At 51.5% G+C, this 14,389-nt stretch overlaps 1 protein-coding gene across 5 annotated transcripts in view; it reads right to left on the bottom strand.

The window, feature by feature from the left end:
• The window catches only part of MEGF6 (multiple EGF like domains 6), a 119,532-nt gene that overhangs the window by 46,932 nt on the left and 58,211 nt on the right, over window positions 1–14,389 (bottom strand). For 4 of the 5 annotated variants that reach the window (XM_049801397.1, XM_049801405.1, XM_049801413.1 and 1 more), the window contains one exon: window positions 4,360–4,482. The exons of the other annotated variant lie outside the window; for it this stretch is intronic. In XM_049801397.1, the coding sequence (XP_049657354.1) occupies window positions 4,360–4,482 (123 nt within the window). The remainder of the gene's footprint in view (window positions 1–4,359; window positions 4,483–14,389) is intronic. 5 annotated transcript variants of the gene reach the window in all.

Genomic DNA, 14,389 nt, shown 5'->3' with positions numbered 1-14,389 from the left:
CTGATAAAGAAAGAGGTAATTTCAGGACGTCCAATGACTCTTCTTGTTCCGTTTCACTTTCAATAGAAAGGCCCGCTCTTTTTCTCCCTCCCTCCTGTATTCAGATCATCAGAGACTTGCTCTATTTGACCAGCAAAGAGGCAATAAAAGAATCTTGCACAACTGAGCTGCAGATTACCCACAGCATCAGCAAGGGCTGAGGGTTGCTGCGAGACCCGGAGCAGGACGCAGGAACACAGTGAGATTTAAGAATCCCCCGTCGGACTGCGCGTAGAGCCAGGCTCCGCTTGTGCTGGAAAAGGTACCAATCCCCTGGCAGAAAAACGCTTTTAAAGGCAAAAGGTTTCTGCCAATCCTACAAAACACAAGTGCCAATCTAAACAGCTCTTTATGTGGAACCGCAATACCCTTCATAGAAGATTGCTTTTAAAGGTGCCAAGGTAACTTCTGAAAACCGTAGCTGATTTTTCCCTGCATTGTGCCTTGCTTAATCGTCTGCAATACTAAGCACAAAGGTGCTAACTACCACCAAGGGTGCAAAGCCATTAAAAGAAAGTAGCACAAGATTTTATCTGTCTTCCCATTCTTTGACCTCTTCAGGACTAAAACGGGCTTTGGCCTCCCATCCCAAGCTTGGAATAATAGTTCAGCCAGAGGGTGGAAAAGGACCGATCGCCCGGAGTCCACCCCCCAAGAGCTGAGCTCCTCGCCCAGCCCTGCGCTCCCAGGGTTAACAGCCACCAGCCTCCGCAGGGGAATTCTGGAGCGCCCCGCTTCAGGCGGCGCTGCCGATTAATTGAAGCCTTTGTGGGATTGTGGGAATCGGAAAACATTTAAAGAATTAGATCTGCGGGTTTACAGACCTTCGCTAGGAACTTCGTGGCCATCGCCTTTTTCTGGCTCCAGAATGCTTTCTGGCCTGCACTGCCGCTCGCTGGGGCTGCCAGCGGCTTCCTAAAGCCCATCTCCGCGCTTGACCCAGCTCTCGGCTGCAAGACTCCCCGCAGCCCTGGCTTGGCTTGCCGGCAGCGAATTCCCCTGCCTCTAAGGGCAGAGCAGTTCTGGAGCGGGGAGGAATGGACGGGAGAGTCTCACCGTCTCCAGTTCTTTTTAGTCCTAGCCCATTCCTTTCATTTAGTGGCAATTTTTTTTCCTGTTTTAGCAGCACTGAATCTTACCCGTCCAGCAAAATTAGAGGATATCCCAACTTGAAGAGAAACACAGCTTTTATCAATTAACCTAATCCCTCAGAACCAGGCAGGGCAACAAAATCTTGGTTGAAGTGCCTGGAACATCACAGGAGCGAAGACACGTGGCTCGGGTCCTCCTGAGCAAAACCCACCACCTCTTGCTACTTTCAGCCCAAGAAAGCAGCAGCCAGCCACTGCAACGTCTCCGCTCTGTTCCTTGCGACGGAGGTTACCTGCCTGAGACAAACACACCTACTCCGGCCCGTGCAGCACCACGCTCCAGCTCTAGCTTTGCCGTACACCGCAACCGAGCTCTTGGTAGGTACCGACCGCCGCAGCAGCTATAAAGCAGTTCATTACTCAGCTATCTAATTTCACCCGGATAGGGAGGATACCGTTGTGCCTCCTTTCTGTGCCACCCCCACGCAGCCTCCAAGGCGCTGAAAAGCACCTCCGCTCCGGGGGACGCCCCGTTAGGGGTCCCCAGCACCCCCACGGCTTTGACGGGTGCTCACGCCGCTTTCCACCGTTCGGTCGTGTTGCTCTACCTTTCTGTTACGGCCAGCCTTAAGCTCGGCATTTAGCGAGAGAAAATGTTTTCCTCTTCCCCAGGGGTGCCGGGAAAGGACTCCTGAAACACAAAAATTGCAGTGCGAGGGGCAGGCGCGTTGAGCGAGCCCTCTCGCCTTTGCTGCCGCTGCCGCCTGCACCCCGCCATCCCTGCCTGGTAACTCTTGTCAAGAATGCTGGCTTAATAAAAACCGTGTGATTTCCAAGATCAAGTCGGAGCAAAGCCTCTGACTTTGCAGTGTAAATATTTATGTAGACCAAGGAAAGAACCATGTGCGCATACTTGCGAAAGCGCTGCAGAAAGCGAGCGCACGCTCAGGGGCCTGGGGTTATTACAAAGTGACCCACAGAAAGGCACCCAACCAGACCGCACGCCGCTGCCCGGCCCATGGGCTTCCCATCCGAGCATCCCCCTGCAACGAATCCACGGGGTCGAAAGCCGTGCACGAGGGTCCGAGCATCAAATGGGCCAGTCGTGGCACGTGGGCACCCGTGGCACAAGGCAATCTTACGTCTGTGGGTACACAGAGGGCACCCACGAACGCCGGCAGAGGAGTAACCTCCAAGTCTGTGCTCTGTTCAGAGCTTTTACAAGAAAAAGAGGTTGACTTCCACCCCTCCGCACAACCGGCTTAATAGGTTAGTACAGAGCTATTACGAAAGCGTGATATATACACGCATATACACACATTTCTGTCACAGAAGCGTAAAGAACAAAAGGCACCAGCCCTGAAGCGAGAAAGCCAGATTTTTTAGGTCTGCCCTGTCGTTATTTTAGAACCAGGACCGGCCAATTGCGTAGCGAGAGTTTTCTCTCGCCCTGCCTGGTTTGGTCTCCTTTCCCGCGTACTTTGGGGATCGCAGGGGCACAGGCACCGCTGAACTAACAGCGGAGCCTGCCAGCTCCGCTCCCCAGAGCTTCAGAAACTGCCCGAGTTACTCCCGTAGTAGATCAGGTTTCATGAACAGAGGCTCCTTAATTTTGGCAGATGAATTCCAACACTGTGCACATTATGGCAAATACTTGCTCAGAAGTTTAATGCAAAGCAGGTTCGCAGCGCTCGGCGCAAGCGGCGGGGAGCAGGGAAGCCCTGCCTGCCCAGATCCCGGCAGAAACACTCCGCGCATCACAGCCACACGAGCAGGTAAGCCCGAAGAACGAAAGCAGAGAAGGGAAATTGCTTTTAAACACGAGATTTCTCCCCGTAGCGATCCCTTTCAGACTTTCTCGGGAAATCGTTTCACCTTCTGGGGCTGACACCGCTGAGAACACTCCTTATTTCAGTTTGTCTCACATTTGAGGCAGAGGCGGCAGAAATCACCAAATACCGCAAAAATGAGAACTACATATTACGAAGACAATTATCAGATGACAGACCACATACACGCTTACATGCAAACAGTAGCAATGCATAGCCATGAACACAAGTCTACGTGTTCAGTGCTAGAGCAGCGGGCTGGGAACGACCGGCTTGTTTCTCGATTTGCAATCCTTTGGCTTCTGGGCTTTTTCCAGCATGATATAGGGCACTCAGCGAAGCTGCACCTTAAGCGTACGTCTCGGTGCACTTGTTAGAGTATCATCACATAGCAGGGGCAGTTGTGGAAAGATGTGCGGCCTGTGCGGCTCTGGGCATGGTGGGTGCCACTCCCCAGACGGCTCTTTTTTCTGCTCACCTCACCGTTCCCGTCTGCAACACGCAGGCTCACAGACTTGTTTTTAGCAAACTCTGGAACGTGACTATATTCTGAGAAAAAAAAAAAAACAGCAAATGGCCTTCGAAATACCATCGCCCAGGCATTCTTTCCACTTGTATGAAAATATCCCTCAAAAAATGGAAAAATGTGTCAAATAAAGCTGTGAGGGAGAAGCGGTTTAATAAAAACAACAGCAGCAGATGCTGGAAAGGCTGACTCCGAGCTCCGCCCCGGTGTTCCCTAGCCTCTAGTTTGGGGCAGGCAAACAATGATATTTCAACAAATTGGCCCAGAAATCAACTGCAAGCCAGACCTGGCATCTGATTTGTAATGTCTGGACATGCACCATCCAAGCGGACACATGACCAACATCCCAGAGAAGAGGGTTTCCAGAGTATTATGGCCACAGTTCCACACAGAGCCACGGTTATTTTCACTTGTCTGTCACACCTAGTGCCTACCACACGGACTAGGGAAATAGTTGAGGGAAAAATGAAGACCGACTTCACCCTTTTCATAGTCTAGTTCACATATTAGTTCTGAAAACGCCGTATCAGATACACCCTTTATCAAAAGCAGAAGCACCAAAGCACTGTAAGTTACTTCTTCTGAACCAGAATAAACAAAGAAACTGCAAAGGAGTCAAAATGGTATGTGTCCGCACTGAAGAACAGCAAGCGTTATGAACCCAGTAATAGAAACATGTTAGGGATAACTACCAGGATCCTGAGAAACAAAAGAACACGCAATCCATCACCGTCACATCAAATGCCCTGTGCGGAGGACAGATGCCTGTGGGTAAGCCAACATACGCATTTTTTGTACGATGCCACGCATTTACAGGTAGAAAGAGGACTATGAAGAATTAGAGATTCTCAAGAAATTTAAAACTGTGACTTACCAATGCAGGTCCTGCCATCTGTGTGCAGGCGAAAGCCTGGCTTGCACTCACAATAATAAGACCCAAGGGTGTTCACACATCTGTGCTGGCAGCCTCCGTTATGGACCTGGCACTCGTCAACATCTGCAAAAGAAAAGGGAGGAAGGGAAAACATTCAGAGGAGTGGGCATGACAGTATCTGAAGTCAGGATTATTTATCCTCTGTTGACTGACTCCAGATTTGAGGAACAAATGCAGAGGGAACAAGATTGCCATTTCATTATGGTTAACCAGTTAAGCTATTTAAGAAATTTCAAGGACAAACCTTCCATCCGGGGGGGGGGGGGGGGGGGGGGGGGGGGGAAGGGGGAAGGGGGTGGGGAGAGCATCTTATTTGTCAATCAGCATAAACCATCGTTCAGCTTGCTCACCTCACAATGGTCGCTTTTCCCATCTCTCTAAGATTATGGATTAATCGACATTTTACACTTCCTTACTCTTCCTGTGTTGAAACCAGGCTGGGCTAGTCCATTTGTTACTTGGAGGAATGGTGGGAGCAAGCAGACACCTAACGTTACAGACAGAAGTGAGGGGGAACGATACGAAGCAGCAAAGTTCAAGGCCACGGTGCTGCTGCAGCAGCAGATGGTCTCACCCTGCCGAGCCAGCCCCGTCCCCTTGCAGCACGATCTGGCTTCCACCGAGCTCAGCCACGTGCCAAAGGTGAGAGGTTTTGCTGTCACGCTTCTCATCGCAGCACTTCGCAAACATTTGGCGCCATTTATGCCTGGGACTCGCTTGGCTTGCTGCTGAAACGCAGCAAAAACCGGGTTATCTGGGGACAAACTATGCTTGGAAGTGCTACGCGTCACCAGCAACAAGAAAGAAAACACGTTAATACCTGGAGAAAGTCATTATGATGGATTTGTTCACAATTAGAGGATACTTAAGAACGTGATGAAGCCCAACCGGACCCCCAACCGCAACGGGCGAGACTCTGCCCGCAGGTCCCCAGCCCTCTCCTCCCAGCTCCATGACCAGGGCAAGCCCGGGAGAACGGAGGCAGCCGTTCCTGTGACACGGAAGCCACCCGGCCAGTAAAACTGTGCACATCCACTTCTATTGGGAAAACTATGGGCCCTCAAACAAAAGGCATTCTCTGAGCCAGAAAAATCTTCTGCCAAGTGCTGAGCAATCTTTCAAGGGCTGAAATGGGAACTAGCCAGGGAGTTTGTGGTAAAAAAATCCTGGTAGGTTTTATTATCAAAGCTTCAAAACCAGGGAGGTAGACAGCAGTGTGCTACAGAAAGGGAGTTTCGTTCCCATTTCACCGACCTTAAATTGCCTTTAAGCGCTGGGAATAACTTCCGGAACAGAGAAGAACTGCAAAAATGTTTGGAGCGCCCAGTTACACGCTGCTAACTAAGATGCAGATCAGAAGCTTGTCAAAGGCAATTTCAAGTTTCTGAGGCACAAGACTCCTTCATATGGCTATAATTAGAAATAATAGAGATGACTGTGAACATAGCTGCACAATTCCTTAATTCCTGCCACTTGTGTGTGTGTGTCTACACGTACGCTACCTTTCAGACTGGAAAGGATCAAAGATCTCCAGTCAGATGGAGGAACCAGATCACATTCATGCCAACGGCAAAACAGCCAACCAGCAATTCTTTTTTCCACAGAGAGAAAACTTCAGTAGCTTTGGGGCTATTAGCGTTTCTACGCACTTTCTGCGGTTTGTGAAGACGTTCTCAGCACGCACAACCGTCTCCCGCTGACGCGGCGGCGGGGTCACGCGAGCAGCAGGACGATACGGAGCCAAGCGGCGCAACGAACCAGCACCCTTTCATTAATGACTGTTACTAATAAGATAAAGAAACATTTTCTCAATGAATCACGGCAGGGCGTTGCCCCAGACCACGTCTCTGCAAGCCAGCGGTGCAAAAACCTGCTCAAGCCTCACCCTTGCCCGTCGCCTGCCTGCAATCCGCTCCCCTGCCCGAAGCATCGCCCAGCTCCCCACTTGCTCTTACCCGATCGCAGCTACAGCTCTCACCGGGGAGGCAAAGCGCATCCAAAGCCACAGGAAAAGCGGAAACGCAACCTTGACTGAAGCCAGCGCTGAAATTTTACATTCATTGGATTGATTTTTACATTAATCAGATTAACTGCCAACAAAAGTCAGCCAGCGGCAAGCAAACAGACTGGGTCAGGGAAGAAATGGGAAGCAAAGTGGGAAAGGTGATGCTTGTTTGACTCGATGTTTCTGAGCTACACGCTAATAATGAAAAATGATTGTTTTCTCAGAATACTTTTCATTAGAAGGCTTCTCACAGCTTCAAAACTTAAAAGCTAAGGATCAGAGCACATGAAAACAGCCCTCTGCCCTTCCTCTCCCGGCAACGCCCAGTGAACCCACAATCTCGCTTCCGAGGTCCTGCTGCAACGGCCATACAAGGGTCCCTCTTCAGAGCTCCCCAATGTAGCTGTAGTCTTCACGAACAGGGCAGAAAATGGTAATTTCTGTAATGCCAGGCCTTTGCTCATTCAGCGGGCTGTAGATTCCTCCTCTGGGCACTTTAGAAGGTTTGGTATTTTCTTCCTTTTTTTTTCTCCAAGACACTTAATTTTTAAAAGAAAGGAAAATGAATTGATTTTTGAGGTGAAACGTAAGATTGAAGTGATGCTCTCCAAAGAGTAACCCAAATCCAAGCCAGCTTTTTTTTTTTTTGGGGGGGTGGAATGCTGCGGCACGAGCCTGAGAAGCCTGTCAAAGCAACCTAGCCCTAATTAAATCATTTTTCTCTGCGAAGGCTTTACACAATTTGGATGCTACAGAGCCCTAGAGCCCCTGATGCACTCGCTACTCGTGCGGCCAGGGCAGCAAGCTCATCGGGAGCGACACCGGAGCACGCGTCCTCCCAAGCCCTTCGTCTAGGAGCAGCCGGCAGCTTCCCAACCTGCAGCTGCCCAGCATCCCCAAAAAACTCGAACTGGCGTGTTCAGGTCTGATGCCTCCGAGGGGAGACGGCCCAAGGTCTGGCACTCCTGCCCTTGGCGCGGTGGCACGAGGGAAAGACGCTGGTCTTCCCACGGCTGCCCAGGGCTGGAAGAAATGCGATGTCCCCGACGCGGGCAGTGGAAGCGCGGCCAGCCCCGCGCCCATCCATCCAGCACGGTGAACAAGGGACATCGTGTCTCCCAAAGAGCTCGTGGGAGCCCGGGCACAGCAGGCAGAGCCGGGCCACGTTTCATACTTTGCATTTCTGCTACTTTTTTTTTTTTAAACATCTCTATGGGCAGAATTAGCTATTAATACACAGAATTGGCTCTATTCAGCTGAAGAACAGGAAAGCTGGGGTTTGGGAAGATTTTATACAGAGTAGTAAAGTTTCTTGGCCTGAATTTAAATGACTGTTCCACTGCTTCCCTTCAACTCTAATCTGAAACCATAGAGAATTTACCATCCAAAAAAAGTTAGCGATGTGTTGAATAAACTTCTTAGTTTCACCCCATTACTCATCCTCAGTAATTATACATCTCCTCTCTAAACATCTCTTCTTCCCTCTTTGTATTTTTCACCCCCTCAATCTCTGTAATTACAGAGGGCTGTCCCCACCCCAAAGCCCCCCCATCCCATCCCATCTCACCTTGGCCTGGGAAAGCAGCCAGCCCTTCCTCGCACCCCGGCTCTGCCCCGGCCACAGAAACACCCATCACCTTCATCGCCGCACGCTCCCCACGTAACCCGCCATGGCCCATTTTCCCTTCTGGAGCCTCGCTTATCCCCTCCTGCAGTAACAGAGAGATTTTTTTACATAGGCTACACAACAGCGTGACCAAAATAAAACCTCCCATCCTTCGCGTCCCCGACGGGAAGGCAGCAGCATCATCCCCCAGGAAATCTTAGGTTTGCATCATTGGAAATAATGCAACCGTGCCGTTTGCCCAAACAAATTCAGACTTTGGTATGAGGGCACAGAGAGGGGCGGTACCTCCTGGGTGGATGCTCGACGGAGAGTTTGCATTTTCTGGCGGGGACCAGTTGCTTTCGGTCCTCAGACTGCGGAGTCGCGGGCTGCGACTGCCGCAGCAGCTGCACCAACGCTCACGGAGAGGGAGAGGAGCGCAAGCGAGCTCACGGCTCCGTGACGTAGCAGGGCTTTTTCTGGTTCCACCTGAAACGCATTGCTAATAAGGAACTGCAAAGATGGCGTGTCAAGGCCAGCGCTGGATCCGACAGGATCGCTCTGCCCTGCCCGAGCGACAGCGGGAATGGGAATTGTTCCCACTCTGCCGGACAGCCCGGGAGACCCTTGCCTGTCCATGCCCAAGCATCGGGGTCCGTCCAGCAGCCCAGGACGGTTCTTCCACACCCTGCAGCAGATGACGGAGAAAGGAAAAAGGCAAGAGCTGCGTTTCCCAGCGGGACCTGCAATGGAGGAAGGGCAACGCATTGGCCCCGGGGACCGGGAGGGCACCGGTCCCCTGGCCACCCCCAGCAGCGGCAACAGCATCTCCCACCTGCCCAGGCGTGCGCAAGGCTCGCCAGCGAGCGATTCACCCAGGAACAGAAACAGCAGCGAAGCAGCAGGAGCCGCCTCCCAGGGCCAGGACAGAGCATCGCTGTGAAGGGTCACGTTGCCCTCGGTGCACGTCTTGGCAGTACATAGACCCGAAAAATCTACATGACGCTTTGCGAGACGCGGTTTGTGGCACGCCAAGGTTATTTTCCTATTGGAGAGCTGACAAAATCTGCTTGAAATTAATACAGCAAAGAAAGAAAATTAGAAGCATACAGGCTTTTCTTCTGAGGAGGGTAGCTGACACCAAGCAACCCAGAGCCATGCCAGGACGGAGCATGCCGAGCCCACGTGCCTGCATGCTCCGCCGTGCCAGCACGGCTAGGGCAGCAGATACCGGCCGAAGCCCAACAAGGCGGACACGAAAACCAAACGCGGCAAGAGCCCAGGAGCGGGACTTGGCTTATCGGGCAGGAAAACTTCCCTGCCTCGTCAGGCAACCAGAGTTCACGTCCTCATCTGCAAGGACACGGGGCTCACCCGAGAAACAGCTGATGCTCTCGTCAGCCTCTTCCCCAGAAACAATCCGTCGGACCTCAGATACCAGCTATGCGGACCAGCAGGGGTAATGCTGTAATTGAACGCAGGGAAGACGAACACACAACAACCAAAAAAAAAAAATAGAGGAGGGTACAAGGAGACGACTTTGGTTAAGGGCAGTCCCTGACCGTGCACAGGTCCTTCGAGAAGAAAAACTATGATTTATCTCCAACAAGAGCTCCCTCTCAGAGGAAAGAAAGTGGCAACAGCAGCTCTGCAAAGTACTAAATATTTGGTACAGAGGCAGTTTATCTCCTCTGAAAGGCTGAGGAGGAGGAGATGGATCCCAGCTGGAAGCCCAGGCAGTAGATAGGCTGCTAAGTTTCACTCTATCTGGCCAAAGATTAGTGCCAGGCTTTAATCCCTGTGGCAATTAGCCTGGATTACAGAGCAGGGCTGCAGGGAAAAGGTTAATTAAAATCCATCAAGATGAGCATGTGTGGGATTTAGTGACTTTATCTTTCCAGTACCAGTTCGTTGACGCTAATTCAGCAATTTTAAGAAGTAAAGAGACTGGAAGGAGGCAAACCAACAGAGCAGCATGCTGGGCGGCTGAAGCCGACCGCTCCTGAGCAGAGGAGCACGGTGTTACCGCTGCTGCCCCGCACTACAGACACAGATTAGAAACTCAGGGCACAGAATGGTGCCAGGGCGTGCTAGAAGGAAAAACCCCTGTGCATTACTGCACCTCTTGCACGTATCGCACAGCCCCTTGCGCAAGTAACCTGGACACGTTGGAGGCCCTGTTATTTCCCCGCTCCCCTTGTAGACCGTGCCGACAGGACTCAGCAATGACAAGGTCCAACAGTGCGAGGAAGAGGTGGGAGAGGACAGCGCCTTATCCCTCCTCTGCTAACCTGGGAGCCTCTCCCTCCTCCAGGATGAGGAAGAACGGTACCTGCCTCGGGCTGGTCTCGGCTCGGAATCCGAGCGGCTCATGTGAGGAGAGAAGAAAGGTCAATTGGGGTGGCCAAAATGCCTCCACACCCTCAGTTTTCATCTTGTTGTAAAACAGGCATTTGGGAAAGCCTCGAAGGCTCTTAAAGAGCTCCACCGAGCTATTCGGGCCAGCATTCCTTCAGCTGCAGCCCCTCCTGACAGATGGGAGATGCCTGGAGCTTGCCCATGCTACCTGTGCCATCCTCAACAGCAGCAGTTTCCAAAAGCACTTCAGGAACAGATGCATTGGTTTTACAATAATCTGATGAAGTGAAAATTTATCAGGGAGCTGTTTTGCCTCAGTCACTTGCTTTGTCCTCAGCTTACCTTTCTCTGCCTTCAAGCACAGCAGCTGGGAGAATCGCCCAGCTCTCATTTCTGCTCACATTTCTGTCTCTGGATGGTCCTGATAATTAGGTATTACTCAGAGCAGAGGTGCACGTAACAACAAGCAGGCAGCCTGCTCTCGACTTGCTGCTACGCTCACCCCCTCAAACCTTCTTTCGCAGCTTAGTTTTACGCTGCTTCTCTGCACGGGGTGTCATTTTGACTAGAAGACGTACCTGTGCAGAGGCACGTCGGCTCGGTCTGTGCACCGTGCCGTGGAAGTTAACTGCACGGAGCTAAGCGCCGACACGTACCTGGCAATGGTACCAACTGATGGAACTGCAGGTCGCTATTGAAGGAGCTAATGGAAACCATATAATCAAAGAAAAGCCACCAGCTATGCTCTATGCTGTTTTCTGATGTACTTTAGAGAACCATACAGGATCTATTTCACTAGGACAATTTAACTCGAGTCCCCGGCCGAGTACAACGATTTCTCCTGTAAAGGTTAGCTGTGTAAGGACATAAGGCATAGCGTTGCAATTAGCCACTCTACACTAAGACAAGGATCCAACAGAGCGCTGTTTGTACACAGAAGGCATTTTAAGGCACTCAAGACGTCAACAGAACATACGCTGCTGTTATACTAAACACCTCTTCGTTCTCCATTCGTACAATAAAGCGCATATACAGCAGTTCCTTGTGCTTGCTTTGCTTTTGCAGCTGGCTGACGGAAGAAACCTGTCTACAGAGAAGCACGCACTGCCTGGACTGGCAAGTGGGAACACACTTCAGGAAAACCAGTGCACAGCACCGTAAAAACCATACAATCAAGAGAACGCCTGCTACTACCTGTCGAAGAGAAGCTCAATCAGCAAAGGAAAAATGGCCAACCAAAACCACAGTCATATCAAGCTTAGGGGGAGCGACGCGCCTATGATTAGCAACTCTGCCTTGCCATCCATCCGCAGGCATGACGCCAGCTTCCTACCATCCAGCTCCTGCCGCCCGACCAGTCCCGTGTTCCTTGGGGTATCTACCTGCACGCTGGTGGGAGATGGGCTGCAGGACCGGGGGGCAGGGCGGGGGGGGCATGTCTTCAGGGAACTTTCCCCCAGCACCTCGCCTCAGGTCACGTCTCCCGAGGACCTCCTTGCATTCAAAGCCAAAAATTGAGGTCCCTGAAAAATTGTCTTGTATCTCGTTTTGACACCCGCAGAGCAAGGTCCAGACAGCACCTGGGGCAGTGCAGGGAAAAGACAGCAGCTCCAAGCACTCGGGAGGATTCAAGGCCAAAAGCCCAGAGATCTGCTCGGTGCCCTTCAGCAACACGCACAGCAAAGGCTCGTCCTGACAGAGGAGACAGCCAAGGTGTTTACCCGAGTCAGCCTTCACCCCTCCGTCTGCTGGTTCTGTCAACGGGCCCGTTCAGAGGAAAGGTATTTCATGCTGCCACACGTCAAAAATGCACTTGTTTTCACAGATGGGAAGAGAGAAGAATACTTTTTTTTCTTGTCTTCTTTTGGTGTTCTCAGTTGGGCGGGCCTGAAGGCTGTAGTGGGTTGGATTGGGTTTGTTTTATTTCGTAGTCTGCACCTACTTCTTTGTAAGCTATGTAAGCCTATTAGATGTAATTTCTGAGAGGAAAGACATATTCAGCTTTTCTGCCAGATTTTGGCTTGCAAGTGTCTGGACAGCCACCCCTTTTCTGAAGATGAAAAAAAACAGGCTCCTGGAAAAAAAGTCTTGGAGATCACACGCTTTTCAGTAGACACCTTACTTTTTTCCCCAGGTTCAGAGCACTCACAAGAATGGCCAAAAGGCCCGGGTGAAGGCGCTTTGCTTTTCTGCTTGAAGCTCTAAATTACCTTCTTCCTGAAGATGAGAAAAGTACCTCAGCCTTGCGGGCTGAAAGACAGCTCACACCAAAGTCAGGATGAAGCCACGAGCGTGCACAGAGCTACCTATCTGCAGAGCCGAGATAAGCAGAATCGGGATCGGGTGAATTAGGCGGCAGGAAAGGGAAGGCTGGAGGTTAATATTCCAGACACAAAGCTGGATCTCAGGAGCTTGTCTTGGAGAGAGTCGTATGAGCTAACGTAGTTGGATGGAGACGGCAAACGCGATCCGAGTTTGAGACAAACATCTGATCTATAAATAACAAAACAGCAACTCACCCCATTTCCCAAGGTCTGGCACAGCTCACAAATATACCGATACTGCTTTTATAACCGACTGCTTGGGGCATTTATTTATTAGGATTATCTCACGATGAGATAATGCATTCCTTGACGTCTACATTACTCACAAGCATCCAAAGTCTTTAGTGAACTCCACATATTCTCCATTATTTCCTAAATCTTCAGGCAGCCACGAACTTGATCTGCCGCTAAGTCAGCTGAACACAGCAAGAGGGCGAAACAGGTGCGTGCGCGTGTGTGTACTCGCGGGACTTACGCCTCACCCAACGTCCCCACCTACCATCAGATGTAAGCCAGCGCAGAGAAATGCTTTACGAAAGAGATTGGAAAGCGGCAAAAAAAGTATCTATGGCCTCCTTACAGTCCTGGCACGGCGCAGCAGAAAGTGCAAGTCTTATCAAACAAACAAACAAAAGTAAACCTATCCACGACAGGGAAGAACTGCGGATTTTGCTCCTTACTGATCAGGAAACAGAACCACAGAAGCGAATTGTTTACCTTCTGGTACACCAGCATCTCCACCCCCTGTTAGCAGAGGCAGGCTGTTAATGCTTCTGACTTTCTGAAGGGATGACAAAATGCTGGGGCACCATCAACCAAAGGGGCTGCAGGTGTGCAACGGGAGTGCAGAGTCACTCCATCCCCTCCTCCTGCTCCACGGCTCGGGAACTCGGGCTGGCCAAGCACTATCCACACAGCAACAGGGTTGAGCCGCCCTCGTTGGGAATTTACTTCTACGAGACACCACTAAGTGTGAACCTTGCAGTGTGGAGGAGTAATTTGTGACATGTGGCTCCTCTAACCGCATCTACCAGCTATAGCCCGTGCCCTCCCCAGGTCCTGGCCGCGGTCGCTGCTGCCAGAGCATTCCCCTCACGCAGAAAACACCCCGGAGTAACACCGAGCTCTACCCTGGGCAGGACTCCGCTCCACAATACTCAACGCAGCCCAAACTCAGAGACTCCCGCAGAGAGAAAGGCAGATTTTTTTACAATACTCAACGCAGCCCAGACAAACCCGGAGAGTCCCGCAGAGAAAAAGGCAGATTTTTTTCATGATGAAACGGTATCGCATTTCACTTATTGCCCTGGCCCGGGGTGATATCCTTTAGAACCGAGGAAAAAACTCAACATACCCTAACAAAACGCGTCCGTTTGGTTTTTTTGGAAGGCGTATCGCCTCTCTTTAACCAAGCCGCCGAGCCGCACAGCAACGGATGGGAAGAAAACCCTCGCTCCCTTCCCCTTTTGGCAGGGGTGCCTTTTCAGAACACCCACTCCACCCGAGGCAGACCGTGCCCCTCTAACGCGGCGCAGCGACGGGCAGACGTGCCGCCCGGCCACCGGGTTTGGGATTTTAGTGGCCGCCAGCCCGGGACTCCCGCCCGGCGACCGAGTTATTCGCCCCCGGGGCAGCAGCCGCGGCAAACCCCGGAGCTCGGGGTCGGCAGGGGAGAAG

This window comes from Accipiter gentilis, chromosome 1, assembly GCF_929443795.1.
Source record: "Accipiter gentilis chromosome 1, bAccGen1.1, whole genome shotgun sequence".
Lineage (NCBI taxonomy): Eukaryota > Metazoa > Chordata > Aves > Accipitriformes > Accipitridae > Astur > Astur gentilis.
Note: the sequence above shows the minus strand (reverse complement) of the source record. Positions and strands in the feature narration are given on the sequence as shown.